We start from the raw sequence: 16,997 nt of genomic DNA, 5'->3' as shown, positions 1-16,997 counted from the left end.
AAATCTCTCTCCCTCCTAATTGATATATAGAAATTAAGGTCTATTTTTTAATGTACTGAATCGTTGCTCAAGTAGAGAAACTATTCAATGGTTGTCGTGTTCTTGTATGTCTTTATTCAATTTCACATAGTTTTGCACCTTATCTGGTTTCTGATTGTGCAAGAATTGTCGCTTGTTTAACTATTGATTCAAATTATTCTTGTTTTGGCAAAGATCATGTGCATTGCTTTCTCAAATTGTTCTAAGGAACTCTTGTTCTAAGGACCACGTCCAATCCCACTAAAAAGTAGTATGGATGTAATAACTATAAGGTAATTTTTGAAATTAGCTTTGGGTTATATTTTGTCGTTAGTAGTTTATGACATTTTGTCGTTTGTTTTTTTTTTTTTTTTTCATGCAGAAAGCCAGTAATTGTGATTTTTTGGAGTGGGCTGATAAGGATATGTCTGCATATGAGAAGAGATTAGCTCAACATCTGAAAGAAATGGTGGAGAGACTTGCTGATAATGACAGAGTTGAGGAATTGATTGAAAAAAAATACAAAGAACAATTAGCACAACATCTGAAAGAAATGGTCCTGCAGTTTTCTTTGCACATTTGTTTGGTTGGGTGATTTTGGCTGGTCTGTTTAGCTGAGTTTTGTAAGTTTTAGAGAGGAGTTGTGTTTGGTGTTTTTGAATAGAAACTTAGTACCAGTTAAGTGTGTTTGTATTGTTTGTTGTTTGGGTACCCATTACTGCAGCCTAAACAATTTTACCATTTATTAAGGCTCGTTTGTATCATATTTTCAGTTGGATCTTAGGCGATCATACCTTTTTGAGCAGCCTCATTTTACATTCTTTTTTTTGTTAGCTTCCCACTGCAGCAACAGTTTCACTTCTCATTTTGTATATATATATTTGTTCTCTTTTATCCAATTTGCATGAGATTCTTAACAAGTGTATTTTTAATTGACAATGTAATTTTCACATGCATTTTGAAACATATCTGCTATGCCAACGATAAGCCAATGGACTGCAATTGTCAACCCTTATAAAAAGATCAATAGTAAGAGGTAAGTTACCTCATTTGGTTTTTTCAATTTGATAGTATGTGCAAAATCATTGTCATTATTTCAAACACATTTTCCACTTAGGGTCATCTACTTCACTGAATCTGCATTTGCTATTGAGTTAAACCAAAGATCCACGTCGAGAGACATGGCAGCAATTAGTCCTACTTGCAGGTCCAAATAAAGCATTTGTGGATGATTACAAGTCCAAATGAAGCAAAAGAACCAAAATATAACCAAACTGCCAAATAGGCAGGCCCCCACTTCCGGTGTCTTCTTTCAGCATTCACCTACAGAAAATTGATTATGAATAGATCTGAATAATTTAAAACAAATAACAGATATCAACTTGAGTTACAAATCAAGTCTCTCTTTTTCCATACGTACACACTTCCTTATTGACTAATAATGTATTAATATACATGCACATAGATAATCAAGCTTCACTTCTAAGAGCTCATTATTACTGTCAAAGAGATTACAAATTAATTAGCAAAAAACATTTCCACTAAAGAGAGTTTTGTTAATGGAACTACTTCACGAACAGAAATGGCAACAGGTGAAAGCAAACCAAATCTCTAATAACTAATTATCCCAACGCCTCTCATCCTCTGCTCAAACATGTCATGGTCAGAAATACACCTTCTCTATCAACAAGGTCTTCAGCGCCTGCAATGACCTCCCATATCTGAACTTTTCCCTGCATTGATAAAATTGCAGAATTGCAGACAACTGTCTATTAAAACAGAAGAAAAAAAAAAAAAAAAAAAAAAAAAAAAAAAAAAAAAAAAAATTTGTAGGCTAGCTTGATGTGATCTTCCTCTTTTCTTTCATGGGCATGTTAGTAGATAGCCTTTCATTAGTGTAGTTTGGTGACTTCCACTTTCAGAAGACAACACCTATAATATGTTAACATCTAATAATGTGGTTCGCATAATTAGTGATGCCCTAATTATTCTTCGCATGACACAGTGATACAAATTAAGGCATAACAAAACTTGTTTAGAGTGATGAATGAGATTGGGCTGAAAACATAATTCAGACGGTAAAATGATTCCATCAAATGGAAAGGATCCTATTCCATTGGCCTTTTGGTATGACTTTGGCCAACTAGTTGTACGTTTAATGTATTTATTTAAAAATGAAAGCACTTATTTTCAAAATGGTTTGAAGAAAAAATAATAACTATATATCTGTCTTATCTGAAGAATCTCAACAACCCCTTCACCCATTTCCTACCTAAACACAATATTAGATTGTACCATCAAATTTCAACCATTATAATTTTATCCACCAACTTGTGGGTACGTTTAAGCCAAATCTGTCCAATATGATTATCTAAGCATATTTCCAGCTCAAGGGCTTATGCTATTTCCTTTACAAAAAGAAAAAAGGGTTTTTGACCTGATCCAAGACCAAATCAGACAGGTTATACTCATTTAGATTTCCATTACAGTAATCTCCATTGATTGGTCGTATTGCAGGGGGTGGTTCAATGAAATCTAAAACCCATTAGTGTTTCAAAATTCCAAGAAGAAAACTCATATTAACTAACCAAAAACATCTCCATATACCTTGTCTCAAATTTGAGTTTGAACTTTCTTGGGTCCACACAGCATGATCCAAAATTGCAAGCCAACTTCTTTTCTTTTCAACCTTCCTCTGCAACCAAAATAATCACAACCCAACTATAGTAATGGAACTAGCTATCATTCTCAAAGGAAGGATAAAACAATTTATCTTGAAATCAGTAAAATAGGAGCAGTAAAGGGTAAAGCCCTAAGCATTTGTCATGAATTATATAATCATACTAAAAGCTGATGTAAATAAGCTGAAACTCCTTCATCGACAAATTCCCATGGTTAATTTACAAAAATAATAGCAACAGAAGTGATTGCAGGTCAACAAAGAAATGACAGAAATAAGAGTGAACAAGATCTAAAGTCATACTCCCCCCCCCCCCCCAAAAAAAAAAAAAAAGAGAAGTAAAAAAAAACATCTAATCAAGTAAACTGAATCGCCTTCTTACACTAAACAGATGAATTAAAAAAGATAAAATAAAATTCCAAAGATGCTAAGAATAGGAAAAGAATAATCCGAAGTTTTCATTTATAGCTTAATTACAGGAAGCGTCTGTTAAGAACACTTTTTATAACATCTAAACAAAATCTGGAACCAATCCACATATGTCGAGCACTTTTTTTGTGTCCATCCATAAATTGAAAAACATTTTTAAATCAGTTCCTTTGGTAGTGATTTAAATCACAGCAAGCAACTAAAAAAACAGGGGAAATGATTCACGTGATTGTTTTTTAATACAGCCCCCATATATGTCAACAATTTCTAGAGGCCCAAAAAACAGAATAGACAACTCCAATTTCAGCAACAATTTCCACGTTTACTCTCACTCTTGAATTTCGTTGCCATTTCTAGAGAACCAAAAAACAGCATAGACAACTCCAATTTCAGCAACAATTTCCATTTTCTCTTGCTTTCAACAACCTTTCTCACCAACCAAACATCACCACAAAACCCGATCTCACAGATTCCCACACCTACACAGAAAATCCTAGCTGTACGTACGGACGATACACACCGACCCGTATAGAGAGATTACTAAACAACGAAACCAAAGAACCAAACCATAAAGATAGAGAGAGAGACACAGAGAGAGAGAGAAAGTGGGTATTACCTCGGAGAGTTTCTTCTTCTTCTTCTTCTTCGCCTTCTCCGGTTGGTACAATCAGCAATGATAATTATTTGAATTCATAGACATCCCATTCTGAAGGCATTTTATAACCGGAAACCCAATAGCAAAAAACCACAAATCACAGCAAGGAACTAAAGAAAGCAACTCTGAAAACAACTGAAAAAAAACGCAAAAATGGGGGAGATCGGTACCAGAGCCGGAAATGAGGGAAATTTGGGCCAGAAATGGGTCGCCGGAACCCTAAGGCTCGTCGGCGGTCGTTCTGTCGGAGATGGAGATCGCACGGTGGTTGGGTTTTGGCCGGAGATGGAGAACGACAGTGGCCGTTTGTAGTGGTTTTGGGGACCAAAAAATTAGTTACAGAGATAAAGACGTTTGGAATGGTCGAATGGTCACTGCCGGAACTGGAAGAACGGCGGAGTTGGGTCGTGCATTGAGAACGACGGTGCCGGGTCGTGCGTTGAGAACGGCGGTGGCGGGTCGTGCGTGGAGAACGGCGACGCCGGGTCGTGAGTTGAGAACGGCGGTGGCGGGTCGTTCTTCGCGGTCGACGGTGGGAAGAAAATGGGTAGATGGAGAGAGGGAGGGAAAAATTTGGGGGGAAGCTCTGAACTGAAATGAAAAAAATGATCTAATGGGAATAGATAACCGAGGGGGTTTCAAAATTTGAATTTTTTTTTTTTAATTTTTTTTTTTTTTATGAAAAAAAAAAAAAAAAAAAAAAAAAAAAAAACTGTAAAACTAAAATGGCCCTTTCCACGTAGGAAAGGGCCGGGCAGGGGCCGGTAAGATGGCCCCTGCCTATCATTACTCTTGAATCAAACAAAAAACAAAACAATAATAAGCCAAGATTTTTTTATTTTATTTTTTAATAAAAAGTGGCAGCAGCTAACTTCAGTAAAATTGCTAATTGATTAAAGAAACAACCAGCTACGATATGCAATTGTACATAGAAAGAAAATCAACAACATTTACTTATGGCCTGCTTGGCCAAGTTATGCGATTCCAACACATTTCCTTCAAACTCATTAATAAAATGTTCAAAAACAACTCACCAATGTTCTTCCAATGATTATAAAGCTTCACTCTCTTCCCATTACTCAGGATCTCAGGATAAAAATATCTTGTATTTATTTGCATTTTCATGCCACAATCACCTAATAAAAGAGGAAAAAGCAAGTGGAGTACTAGATACCTGAATGGCAACACTCCATAATGCTTCTGCTTCTGATTTTCAGAAATGCATTACAGAAACATACCAAAAGATTCCCCTTTCTAACATACTACAGAAAGTAAAAGAAATACAGATGAACGACCACAGAAAATCCATATATTTGATGAAACATAATTAAGGATAAGGACTGCTAGCTAGCGACTAATATTTTCTAGCATATTCATGAAATTATCTTCACCACATAAAAGCATGCACTTCAATGGGGGCAGACACAAATGCTTCTCTCAGTTCGTTTTTTCCCTCAAGGCACAGAAGTGTAACAGCACATTCCAATGATTTGATGTTCTCTTAAGTTTTTTATACCCTTCAAGGCCCAGCAATGATCTCTTGACTTTAAACCAATCTGCTTGTTTTGGCATGATAATGAAAATATATCCTTCTCTATCTGCCTGGGGGAAGCAAGGCAGATATACTTGAATTATGAACTAGCAATATATACTATAAATGACAGTAGAAAACAAGGAACCCCAATCACTTTCATATGGTCACAAGAACCCAAATTAAAGGCCGTGAACAACAGGATGCCTGAGGATGACCTTAAATGAGGAAACTCAGTGGGAAAGAGAGATATAAAGCTTTGAAAACATGTTCATGCATTCGGAATTAACCTCGATACTTGAGCAACCATCATTAAAACATCCAGGATACTTGACCTTAAATGAGGAACAAAAATATGACTATTTTTCTTTGTAGCATGATTACCTATCATTCAAAACTTGGATTTTATGCAAATTATGCTCAACAGACCCAGCAGTATTTGTAAAACCCATCCCCCCCCCCCCCCCCCCCAAAAAAAAAAAAACACAACAGAGCTTAGAACCAAAAAGAAGCAACACCAGGTAAAAATTAGCACGGTAAAGAAATAAATGTATTTTCAGCATATATCCAAAGCCATATGACATAGTAACTTCTAAGACTTGTCATGTATCATCTATCTGCCTCTCCTTTAACCTTGTGGTTAATAGAACAAGACTGAGTTGCCTAGTTTCCCAGAACTCCATCTGCTGTATTCAGAAGAAGAAGGCTCTCCACATAGGTATCCAAAGAAAATGAGTCTGTTGCGCCACGAATGTGAAGATCAAAAGTTTGTTGGCTACTAGGTCCATAAGAAAACAAATTTCCAGCCTTGGTCAGTAGAACTTCACCATTCTTTGTAACGCCTATCACCCTCTCCAACCCTTCCCCAATGTCAATATCAAACAGCTTCGTCCAAGATTCCGCTACTCCATACTCTTTCATCACCCACACAGAGTAAAACTCCTCATTGCCCCATTCATTAAAGGGGACAAGTGCAAGCAACCCATCAACTATGGCCACAGTAACATTCAAGTGTTCCACTCCTTGCAAACTCTTAGGCATAGCCACTTCACGAAAGGCCTCATCATTCATGTCAAACGACACGATCACATTGCGAAACGCACCTTGGTGTCGCTGAGTGTGTGCTGGCCAATGTACTGCCCCATTCAAGAAAACTGATAAGGACCACATCTCGATGACATAGGGAGGACCAGGGGCCTTAACAGAGTGCCATGCGCTGGTTCGAAGCGAATAAATCTCAACTAGAGGTGGAACAGTGTTGAAACGAATATCAGTAGTGCCTTCAATATACACAAGTCTCACCAATTTGTAATCTTCAGTCTTGGGGTCATACCCAAAGCCAAGAGAATGGATAAACCGACCGTGAGATCTAAATCCAATATTAGGCTCCGGAAGGGATATAGCTTTTTGAATAGAAGGGTTCCAAAGAACATATAACCCAACTTTGTTACCGAAAACATCATCCGCGAGACAAAGTAGGCCATTGGACGATCCAACTACGTACAAGAAATGGTTGATGCTCTGGTGTAAACAATGCAATTCTATGAAATCCGATGGATATGCAAAGAAACCCCCTTTCTCTTCTATTTCTTTATCGAGAGAAAGCAGGAGGATATGTATGGCAGGGGAGCTGTAGTCCAGGTGTTTGGTGAAATGGTTGTGAGGGAATGGGTCATCAGAAGAATGGAGAGTGAAGCTGTCTTTATTGAGTTCGTAGTTTAAATGGTGGAGGAGAAGGTGGGGTGGGTGTTGGGGATTGGAAAGAGCGCGATTGAGGTGGGTAGCGATGAAGTGTGCGCTGGAGATGAGAGTGTACCATGTCTTGGAAACGCCCCTGAATCTAATGAGCGACTTCACAGGCAGTCTTGAGAGGATTTCGATGATCACCTCGTTTGGGAGATAGTCTGACATCGTCTTCCTTTCGGTGGCAATTGAAGAGAGTGGGGTTAGGTAAGCTCAAGCAGAAAAAAGTTAAATGAATTCCTGAACAAAAATATAGAAGTGGTGAAAGCCACAAAATACACAGTCAAAGCTGAACATTTTTAGTGCCCATACAGATAGTTGAAGTTATATATCCACAGAAACTCGAAGATGCTCACTTTGAGTAGAACACTATATTTATAGAAAATGTTAAATGCTCGATTTTGTTAAAACATTATAGCATGCAAATCTAACAGAAATCTGCAACCAGCCTCTACAAAAGTGCTTCTAGTAAAACAGTCGATGCAAAAACACAAAGAGAAGAATCTTGGCAAAGTACAAGAGCACGAAACAGATGATCATACACATCTGTCCCATTAGAACTCAATATGTTTAACACAGTCAAAAAATATGTTAAATTCCATTTATATGGTAATGACCTGATGAGCATGACTACCCAAGTAATTACCACATATGTGCCACCTGTCTTCCACATATTCAATTATTTCGAAAGTCATACAAGAGACCATAAAATGCTAGAAGCACTTTAATAGAAGCATCAGACTATAATTAAAGTCTCACATTGCCTAAAAGCACAACTAACTGAATGGAACAGCAGTAAGAGTAGGAAACACTCTGGAGGACATAGAACCTAGTTCATGAAGGGTGAAAAAAAAAAAAAGGAAAAACAGATGAAGATTTTGTAAGATGCAGGGCAATTCACCTCTTGTATTACTCTAATTAGAAGCATTTCGATTGTTGGATTTTTTTTTTTTTTATGAGTAAAAAAAAAACCAAAAGTAATATCACACACTCCCCATTATTCAACACCCAAGTAAAGAAACCAACAAAAAAAAAGGAGTTTCAGCGAGTAATTCGTGCTTCTTCTTTTTTCCCTCTCTATTCTTTTAAACAAAACAAGAAAAGAAACCATAAAACCCAATTTCTCATTTTATTCACTTTCCCTCAATTTCCCCAGCAACCAAAAAGTAAGCACACGATGGCAGCCCAAACATAGAAAACTCTACAAGAAACCCCAAAATGGGTATCTTTGCAAAGCCCTTGCCTTTCAAATTTTCACGTACAAAATACCTCATCTAAGCCCCAAAAAGAAGAAACGCCCACAAACCAAACAACACGAACACAAACATAACACCGCAAGAAGAAAAATCAGGATTACAAAAGAAATTGACCTGGTAGTGACGCAGGCACAGAGAGCGATGGGATTCAAAACTAAAGTTTTTCTCTTCTACTTACTATGCTTCTTTGTCTCTCAGCAGTCAGCAGCAATGGCTAACCACCACCAGAAGTTGCACCAGGGTCGTAGCGGGCTTGGATGGAGACCCCAACACCACCTTAAACCGAGCGAGCAAGGGAGAGAATGATACAAACACACCCTTGAAAACGGGCTTGCAACGGAAGACGCCAAGAGAAGATTAAAACAAGAAGAGAGTTACACGAGAAATTCCAGTCTCCACCGGCCGGCCTTCCACCCACTCTCTCTCGGCGGGGAGGGGGTGCTTCGTGCTCTGAAGAAGGAAGCAGGGGAGGAGGGATTTTTGTAAGAAAGGAAGGAGGGTTCTGTCTTCGCGGGTGAAAGGGGACCAATCTTGGTCCCTAAGCTACGGCGGTTTTTTTTTTTTAATATTACTCTCAAACAATCAAAATTTAAAATATCAGAATTTTTCGTTAACCCACTTTTTTATATTTTTGTAAAATTTATAAAAATATAAATATGATATTAATTAAAAACAATCCTGATGACGCACGGCCAACAATATACTTTCTAATTTTTTTTTTAAGTTAAATATTCAATTGTTACTTGAGTTTTATACTCCGTTTGTTTCGACGTAAATTAGTTTTCGTCGTAAAATGGTTTCAGGGAAGTCATTTTTCTGTAAAATATTTTTTGCCGAAAGCATTTTTCGGTGTTTGGCGCGTACAAAAAGTCACAAATATTTTTTCATATTTTCATTCAATCATATTAACCTATAAAAAATAATTTTTATTCAAAACAAATAAATATTAATATAAAATAATATAAAAATCTTCGATGACGAGATTCAGTCACTGACCGACAAGATTCTGACCATTTTTACCTGATTCCGGCTAATATAGCCAGAATTCGAGATAAAGGCTGGAATCCGAACAGTTTTCGTCGGAATTTGGGATAGCCGGATTCCGGCGAAAGTGGCCGAATTCCTACAGTTTCGCCGGAATTCGGCACAAACGGCCGGATTCCGGCCAGATCCGTCCGGCCAGCCGGCCGTTCTGGCCAAATCCGGCCAGGAACTGACCTCTCTGGCCAAGGCCGGCCGGGATCCGGCCTCTCTGGCCTGATCCGGCGACATTAACCGGATATTGTCGGATTCCGATACCGGAAATATTTCGATGGTGGTCGACTGCTTGAACGTGAAGGTCGACTGTGCCGTTTAAAATAGATCGACCGCGTCTGGCGTCTTCGGAAAACGATTTATGCTTATTTTTCGAAATTTACTAAGCATTTTTGGTCAAACAGAAATCATTTTTCGATTGACTATTATTTTCGCCCCTACCAAACACCGAAAAATGCCGAAATCATTTTCTAGAAATCATTTTACCCCGAAACAAACGGAGCATTAAGCGTTTTTAAATTTAGTATCTGAGTTTTCATTTGTATCATAGGTGGTACCTGAGTTAGGGGTAAAAACCTATTTGATACCTCTGTTAGATTTTTCGTCCTAAAATTAACAGTCAACCACGTGTCAACCACTGAAGTTGACACATGGCACTATATAAAAAAAAATCTTTTAAAAAATTATATAAAAATAATATAATAATATAATTTTTTTAAAAATAAAATTAAAAATAAATAAATAAAAAGAAAAAAAAAATAAAAAGAAGAGGGCTGGATGAGGCCACCCCCATTTTGACCAAGGGAGTGGTTCAGCCACCCCTTGGCTTGTTTGGAGTGACCGAATCACTTCATGAGACTCCTCTCCAACATCTACTGGAATATTACTCTCCAAAGGCTACATTTATTTCATTCCTTTATTATCACCACCAACGGCCACTTCCATGCATATATTACATAACAAGCATCACACCTCCAACAGCTACACTAATTTCATTCATTTATTATCACCACCAACGGCTACTTCCATATATCATATACCACCTTTCCTTTCATATGTATATACGGCCATAACTAGTTCCCATAGATGGTTCCATGCCTTGTAAATTGTAAGACCAGACATTGTATTCATATATTATAAATAAGACATCTTGGATCTCTCAAAAGATCAAGGGAGCGCCAATTCTTTCAAAGGTGACGGTCATATATATATATAGCTATGGTTTATTAATAGGTGGCTGCTAGGGTTTTATTATTTATTTTAAAACGAATATTGTCTCTTTATAGATTTAGGAAAAAAAATATTAAATTGTGAGACCTTATTAAAACTCCATAAATGTAGCTTCTAGAATTTGTCCTTGTCATTTAATTATTTATTGGCCAATATTTTGATAAAAATTAATGTGAATTAAGATTTTGTTTTCTTAAAAAAAAAAATTAATTCTCCATGATTAGTAAAATTACATAAACCTCTCTAAAGGAATACCGGGATCGTTACAATCATTGCCCCTTAAAGGAATTCCGTCCTCAGAATTGCTAAGATTTTTCATAACACTAACCTATGATACAAACTGCAAAAATGTAGAGTTAAATAACTCATACTAACTTGACTAATACAATCATCCGCATAAGATGGAGACTCGGGTGAAGGTGTAGGAATCTCTGGTTGGCAATCTAGCTCAATCCTTTGTAAGAACCCAATGTCTCCCGACGACTCTAGTACTCGAAGACGGTGACTCTGCGGTGCCATCCTCCTAGACTCATTCACTCTCTCGGGAGTGGTTATCCTCTCTGGAGCCCTGCCTGGAATACGAACACGACATCCCCTCTCGCAATTAACACTGGGAGTCCTCACCTAAAAAGGCGCAACCACAGGATCTCATATCTCTCACGACTTGCCCAACGTACCAGTTTGAGTAATCGCCCATTAGGGTCCTGAGCATCGTCTAGGTTGTTCCTATCTACCATACTAACCTCGGGAATGTATATAGGGAAAAAGACACTAATAAATACGTCATATGTGCAAACAATGGTCTTCAAGGGGTAGCTCAATCGGCTGTGGACCACACCTCATAAAGCGGAGGTCACTAGTTCAAATCCCCCCTCCCCCCTCTTGTGTGGACATGTCAAAAAAAAAATGTATATATATTATATTTATTTATTAAACAACTACACTTTTTCTTTTTTTGTTTTACAAATATTAAAACCTCATCACTCAAAAGGGTGAGGGTACTTTGCTCGCATATCCTTCTTTAATTCCCATGAAGCTTCAGTTAATGATTGATGATTACTCCACATTACTTTAACCATTGGGATTCGTAGTCGGCATAATTCGTTCTCCTTCCTATCAATGATTCTCATGGGCGCCTCCTCATATGACAAGTTTTCACTCAATGGAATAGATTCAACTCGTGCCGATGATCGTATTGGATTGGAGCGGCTATGGCTGGTTGGTTGGCTGTTGGTAGTGGTGATTTGGGTGAGGAGATTGGAGTGGAGGTTAAGCAACTAACGGAGAGAGAGAGAGAGAGAGAGAGAGAGAGAGAGAGAGAGAGAGAGAGAGAGAGAGAGAGAGAGAGGATGTAAGAGAAATAATAATAATAAAAAATTAAAAAAAAAATTGGATATTGTGCTACGCACTGTAGCAAAAAATGTATTTTTGTTCATTTGGAACTAATTTGCTGGAAAAGAAAATTGGTCTATAATAGCTATATTTAGCTATTATGACCCTTTTAGCTACTCTGCTGGAGTTGCTCTAAGTCAGCTCTTCTTCTATTCCGAGGAGTTCGTATTCTACTACCAGATCTAGGTTAGGGATGTACTTCCTCAGCATTGAAACATGGAAGAAATCGTGTGTTCCTGCCAAATCTAGCATTAGGGTAACTCGATAGGCTAGTTTCTTCACTCTTTGTTTAATTTCGAATGGTCCAACAAGAGGGCTCAACTTCCCTTTCTTACCAAATCTCATTACTCGTTTTATTGGGAATATCTACAAAAATATTTGGTCTCCCACCTCAAATTCGAGCACCCGTCTTCGATTATCAGCTTAACTCTTATGTCAACTCTGGCCTACTGCCATTCTTTGTTTGATAAGGACTACCTTGTCTCGAGTGTCTTGAATCATTTCTCGTCCTTGCAGTTGTCGTTCTCTAACATTTCTCCAATATAGGGGCGATTAACACTTCCATTTGTAGAGCGCCTCATAAGGTGGCTGATATGGTCTTTTGAAAGTAAAAATATATCAATATTAAATTAACCAGTTGCAATAGAACGAATCCTTGTAAGATAAAGTTATAAAGAATGTGTTGAACCTCAAAGGCCGCAGGGGTATTGTTATCAAGTTTATGAAAATTAAAAATGACTAAAGAAAAGATTGTTGATTTTGATATTAACTAAAGTGCATAAAATAAACGTAAAAGATAATTGAAATGTAAGAGAGAGAGAGAGAGAGAGAGAGAGTAGAGTATTGACTTCACCGTTATCAACACATCAATGGCTAATCATATTTAATTAGAGAAATTCATTTTATGCATGTTATAAATAAACAAGAAATTACCTTTAAAGAATAAGTATAATCCATTTACGGTTGGCACGGATCATCCACCTAACCACTAAGATGCGGTACGATCTGTCTTTCCTAGGTATGGATTAGCTACGTTTTTAATAGGTTACATACAATCAACAGAATAATAGAACTCATCTTCGGTTGGCATGGATTGTTTACCTAAATTACACAAAACTAGGGTGTAGTACAATCTATTTTCCTTAGGCATGGCCTATTTAATTCTTTTGATCATATGTCAATTAAACCCGTTGTATAATCATCATTCTCATAATCACAGAAAATCGGAATGATTTGAGTTCAATAAAGGTAAATAGCTTTCTAAGAAGAGAAAAATTCTACCAATATTGATTATGAATTGAAAAACAATTGCATTAAAAGATTAAGAACAATATCAAATTGTAGTAATTTTCATAATTATACAACCAACATGCATGATGTGGTCTTTTGTTTACCAAAATATATCAATAATAAATAACCACTCGCAATAGGACGAATCCTTGTAAGATAAGGCTATAGAGAGGGTGTCGAACCTCAAGGACTGCAGGGGTATTGCTATCAAGTTTATGAATATTAAAAATAACTAATGAAAAGATTGTTGAATTTGTAATTAACTAAAGTGCATAAAATAAACGTAAAAGAGAATTGAAATATAAGAGAGAGAGAAAGTGTAGAGTATTGACTTCACCGCTATCCGCACATCAATGGTTAATCATATTTAATTAGAGAAATTCATTCTATGCATGCTATAAATAAACAAGAAATTACCATATTAAAGCATAAGTATAATCCATCTTCGGTTGGCACGGACCGTCCACCTAACCACTAAGATGCGGTACGACCCGTCTTCCCTAGGCATGGATTAGCTACGTCTTTAATAGGATACATACAATCAATGAAAAAGTATAACCCATCTTCGGTTGGCACGAATCGTCTACCTAAATTACACTACACTAGGGTGTAGTACGATTCGTCTTTCCTAGGCATGGCCTATCTAATTCTCTTGATCATATGTCAATTAAACCCGTTGTATAATTATCATTCTCATAATCACAGAAAATAAGAATGATTTGAGTTCAATAAAGGTAAAAAGCTTTCTAAGACAAGAGAAGAATTCTACCAATATTGATTATGAATTGAAGAACAATTGCATTAAAAGATGAAGAACAATATCAAATTGTAGCAATTCTCATAATTATACAACCAACATGCATAAACTAAAATTCTCTAAATTAAAATACAATCAAACTATTGTGCTTGGATAGGGCTACATCAATACCCTACAAAGGTTTTTAGCCGCTCATGAAGTTGCTGCAATGGCCTCTTGCCATGATTACTTCTCTTCAACTCTTCAAGCCTTCAATAAGTTTTTCTCTGAATTTGCTCTAGGTAGCAGTGTGTCTTTCTTCAATGTTTAGAGGCATATTTATAGATATTAGGAGAGGCCTAGAAGCTCTTGTAATTCCAGAAAAATCGTCTCTTGAGTCTTCTTGTCCAAGTAGGAGATTGAAACTTTAATCCAAGTAGGAAAAGAATTCCAAATTCGGCCAGAATTGCGATCCTTTATTGCGAGGCGATTTTGATATATTAAACGTCCGAATTTGGGAAAGCCTATTTCTGACATATTTGTTGAATTTTTAATTAGCTTTCTAACGCTACCAATTTTATTGCAATCCGATATCTGACGCAAAAGTTATGATTCAAACACTAAGACATATGCAAAATTCAAATTTGAATTCAATCCGATTTTTTACTCTTAGTAGAGAAATTCCGATTTAATCCTTCACTTGATTTGATTAAACTTAACCACATCATATAGGTATTCTATTATGATTGGTTAAGCTTAAACATATCTTCTAAGTCTTCTCAAAGTGTGCTTTAAGCCCAAAATTAATGGAATTAATTACATCTTTATTTAAAACCTGAAAACAATAAAACAACACAAAATCAAACAAATAACAATGCTAAGGAATTAACATATATAAGTTAAGGGGCTTGAATGTGTAACATTCAACGCTTATCAATGCATAAATTAAAATTCTCTAAATTAAAATATAATCAAACCATTATGCTTGTATTGGGCTACATCAATACCCTACAAAGGTTTTTAGCCGCTCATTACGCTACTGCAATGGTCTCCTGTTATGATTACTTCTCTTCCACTCTTCAAGCTTTCAAGAAGTATTTCTCTGAATTTGCTCTAGATAGCAGTGTGTCTTTCTTCAATGTTTAGAGGTTTATTTATAGAGATTAGGAGAGGCCTAAAAGCTCTAGAAATCCTAGAAAAATCGAAACTTAGTCTCTTAATCCAAGTAGGAGACTGAAAATTCAATCAAAGTAGGAAAAATGATTCCAAATTTGTCTACATTTGCGGTATTTTATTACAAGGTCATTTTGGCATAGTAAACGTTCGAATTAGGAAAAACTAATTTCTGACATATTTGTTGCATTTTTTATTAGCTTTCTAACGCCACCAATTTGATCACAATCCGATACTTAAGCAAAAATTTATGATTAAAATACAGAGATATACTCATTCTGCATTTTTTTTTTCCAATAATAACAGATTTTGCCAACTTCTCTTTTCTTAATTTCAAAATTGATTTGGAGTTGAATATTGTTGTAAGTTTAAAAGAGTACTCACAAGCGCACGAGTCGTTTGCAATATAGTGTGTGTAAGTACGAGGTCGAATGTATAGGGAAATTGTCAAAAATTAGTGTCTTGTCTAACTATCCTCATTTTAACATAGTTCCAAATATTGAGGTTTAAACATGCAAAATGACACTAAATTAAAGATGATGAAACAAAATATGTAAAAATGAACTAAGGCTAAAGAATCCACCAAACCAAATCCAACAACACACACTCTTGTTTTCTATTTAAACAACCAAAGAACATTTAAGCTTAAATTGTCATTCAAGTTCTTAATCACAAATGTTAGAACCATTTAATGAATTCAACTCAAAGATAAATCACAAAGAATACCCATTTGAAATCAAATCATCCATTGTATCCATTCAAAGACCAAATCACAATGGATATCTTCTTTCAAACCGATAAATCAATGTATCCATCGGTTGAAACACATTAAATGTCATACTTCTTCAATCAAACACGTTCATTCCAAAAGATAAAGCATTAAAGTGAATGGAACTTGAATAACATTTAGATAGAGCATTAAATGTACAAATAGTATAACAAAAGTGTGAGTCTTATCAATGGTGAGGTTTCATCCTCAACCTTAGTTGAGAGTTCTAGCCTCCCATGACTAAAAACACAACAAAAGCTTGAAGAAATAACATAAACTCAAAGAAGACTTTAAAGAAAAAAGTTACAAAATGTAAAGAGTTTCTGAAACTAAGCTATTACAGAAGAGAAAATGGCCTAAGTCTACTGCCCAATTTGTTGAGTTTCAAAGGAGAGAATGCTATGGCTTTATAGAGGAGCATTAGGGTTTGAAGGCCATGTAGAAAGACTCCTCTACCCCCCTTTAGGGTTCCACTATTGCAAGAGATAACCAAAGTCACGAAACCAGCGCGTTCTGTTGCGAAAATCAAAGGGAGAAATGCTTTTTGTCATGGAGAAGTCCATGATTGGCCGTTTTGGTGCGCGTCTGGGAATGTCAGTTCTGGGAAATTTCGATCGATCAACATAAAGATCGATTGATCAACCTCGGCAAAAATTCGCTCGATTGATTTGAGATGAGATCAATCGACTATTCAGAATTTTCGAATTCCATGTATTTTTTTTTCTTCTTGAAATTAGCCATTTCTCTCTTAATGTCCTACAAAACACAAAAACATAAAAACTAGCCAAAACATCAAAAAATAACAAAGCCAAATATCTAATTAGTGTAAATCAAGGGGTCTAAATATAAAATATTTAGCACTCATCAAATATTTCCAAGAGTGAGTTTGTCGACTCCATGAAGTCGCACCTCATTTTGTTCGTATAGTTTGCCAACTTCTCCATTGAATCTTTCATCTTTATGGGGATGAAATGGATACTTTTTGTCAAACGGTCCACAACTACCCAAATGGAATCCTCCCTGGTTGACATTCTTGGTAGACCTAAAATGAACTCCATTG

At 36.4% G+C, this 16,997-nt stretch overlaps 1 protein-coding gene across 3 annotated transcripts; it reads right to left on the bottom strand.

Moving 5' to 3' along the window:
* Nucleotides 1-1,405: 1,405 nt before the first annotated feature.
* LOC133861039 (F-box/kelch-repeat protein At3g06240-like) lies at nucleotides 1,406-8,853 on the bottom strand. 3 transcript variants are annotated; one of them, XR_009898950.1, is made up of 5 exons: nucleotides 8,487-8,853; nucleotides 5,947-7,231; nucleotides 4,957-5,384; nucleotides 2,626-2,713; nucleotides 1,406-1,751 (listed from the first exon to the last, which is right to left on the bottom strand). XR_009898950.1 is itself a non-coding variant. In XM_062296738.1 (2 exons), exon 2 carries the CDS (start codon nucleotides 7,222-7,224, stop codon nucleotides 5,977-5,979), a length of 1,248 nt encoding a protein of 415 aa, XP_062152722.1. In that variant the 5' UTR covers nucleotides 7,225-7,231; nucleotides 8,487-8,852; the 3' UTR covers nucleotides 5,822-5,976. The 3 variants fall into 3 exon arrangements, 1 of the variants encoding a protein (XP_062152722.1); XR_009898949.1 differs by lacking the exon at nucleotides 4,957-5,384 and adding an exon at nucleotides 3,744-3,786; XM_062296738.1 differs by lacking the exons at nucleotides 1,406-1,751; nucleotides 2,626-2,713; nucleotides 4,957-5,384 and having other exon boundaries at nucleotides 5,822-7,231; nucleotides 8,487-8,852.
* Nucleotides 8,854-16,997: the final 8,144 nt, after the last annotated feature.

This window comes from Alnus glutinosa, chromosome 2, assembly GCF_958979055.1.
Source record: "Alnus glutinosa chromosome 2, dhAlnGlut1.1, whole genome shotgun sequence".
NCBI lineage: Eukaryota > Viridiplantae > Streptophyta > Magnoliopsida > Fagales > Betulaceae > Alnus > Alnus glutinosa.
Note: the sequence above shows the minus strand (reverse complement) of the source record. Positions and strands in the feature narration are given on the sequence as shown.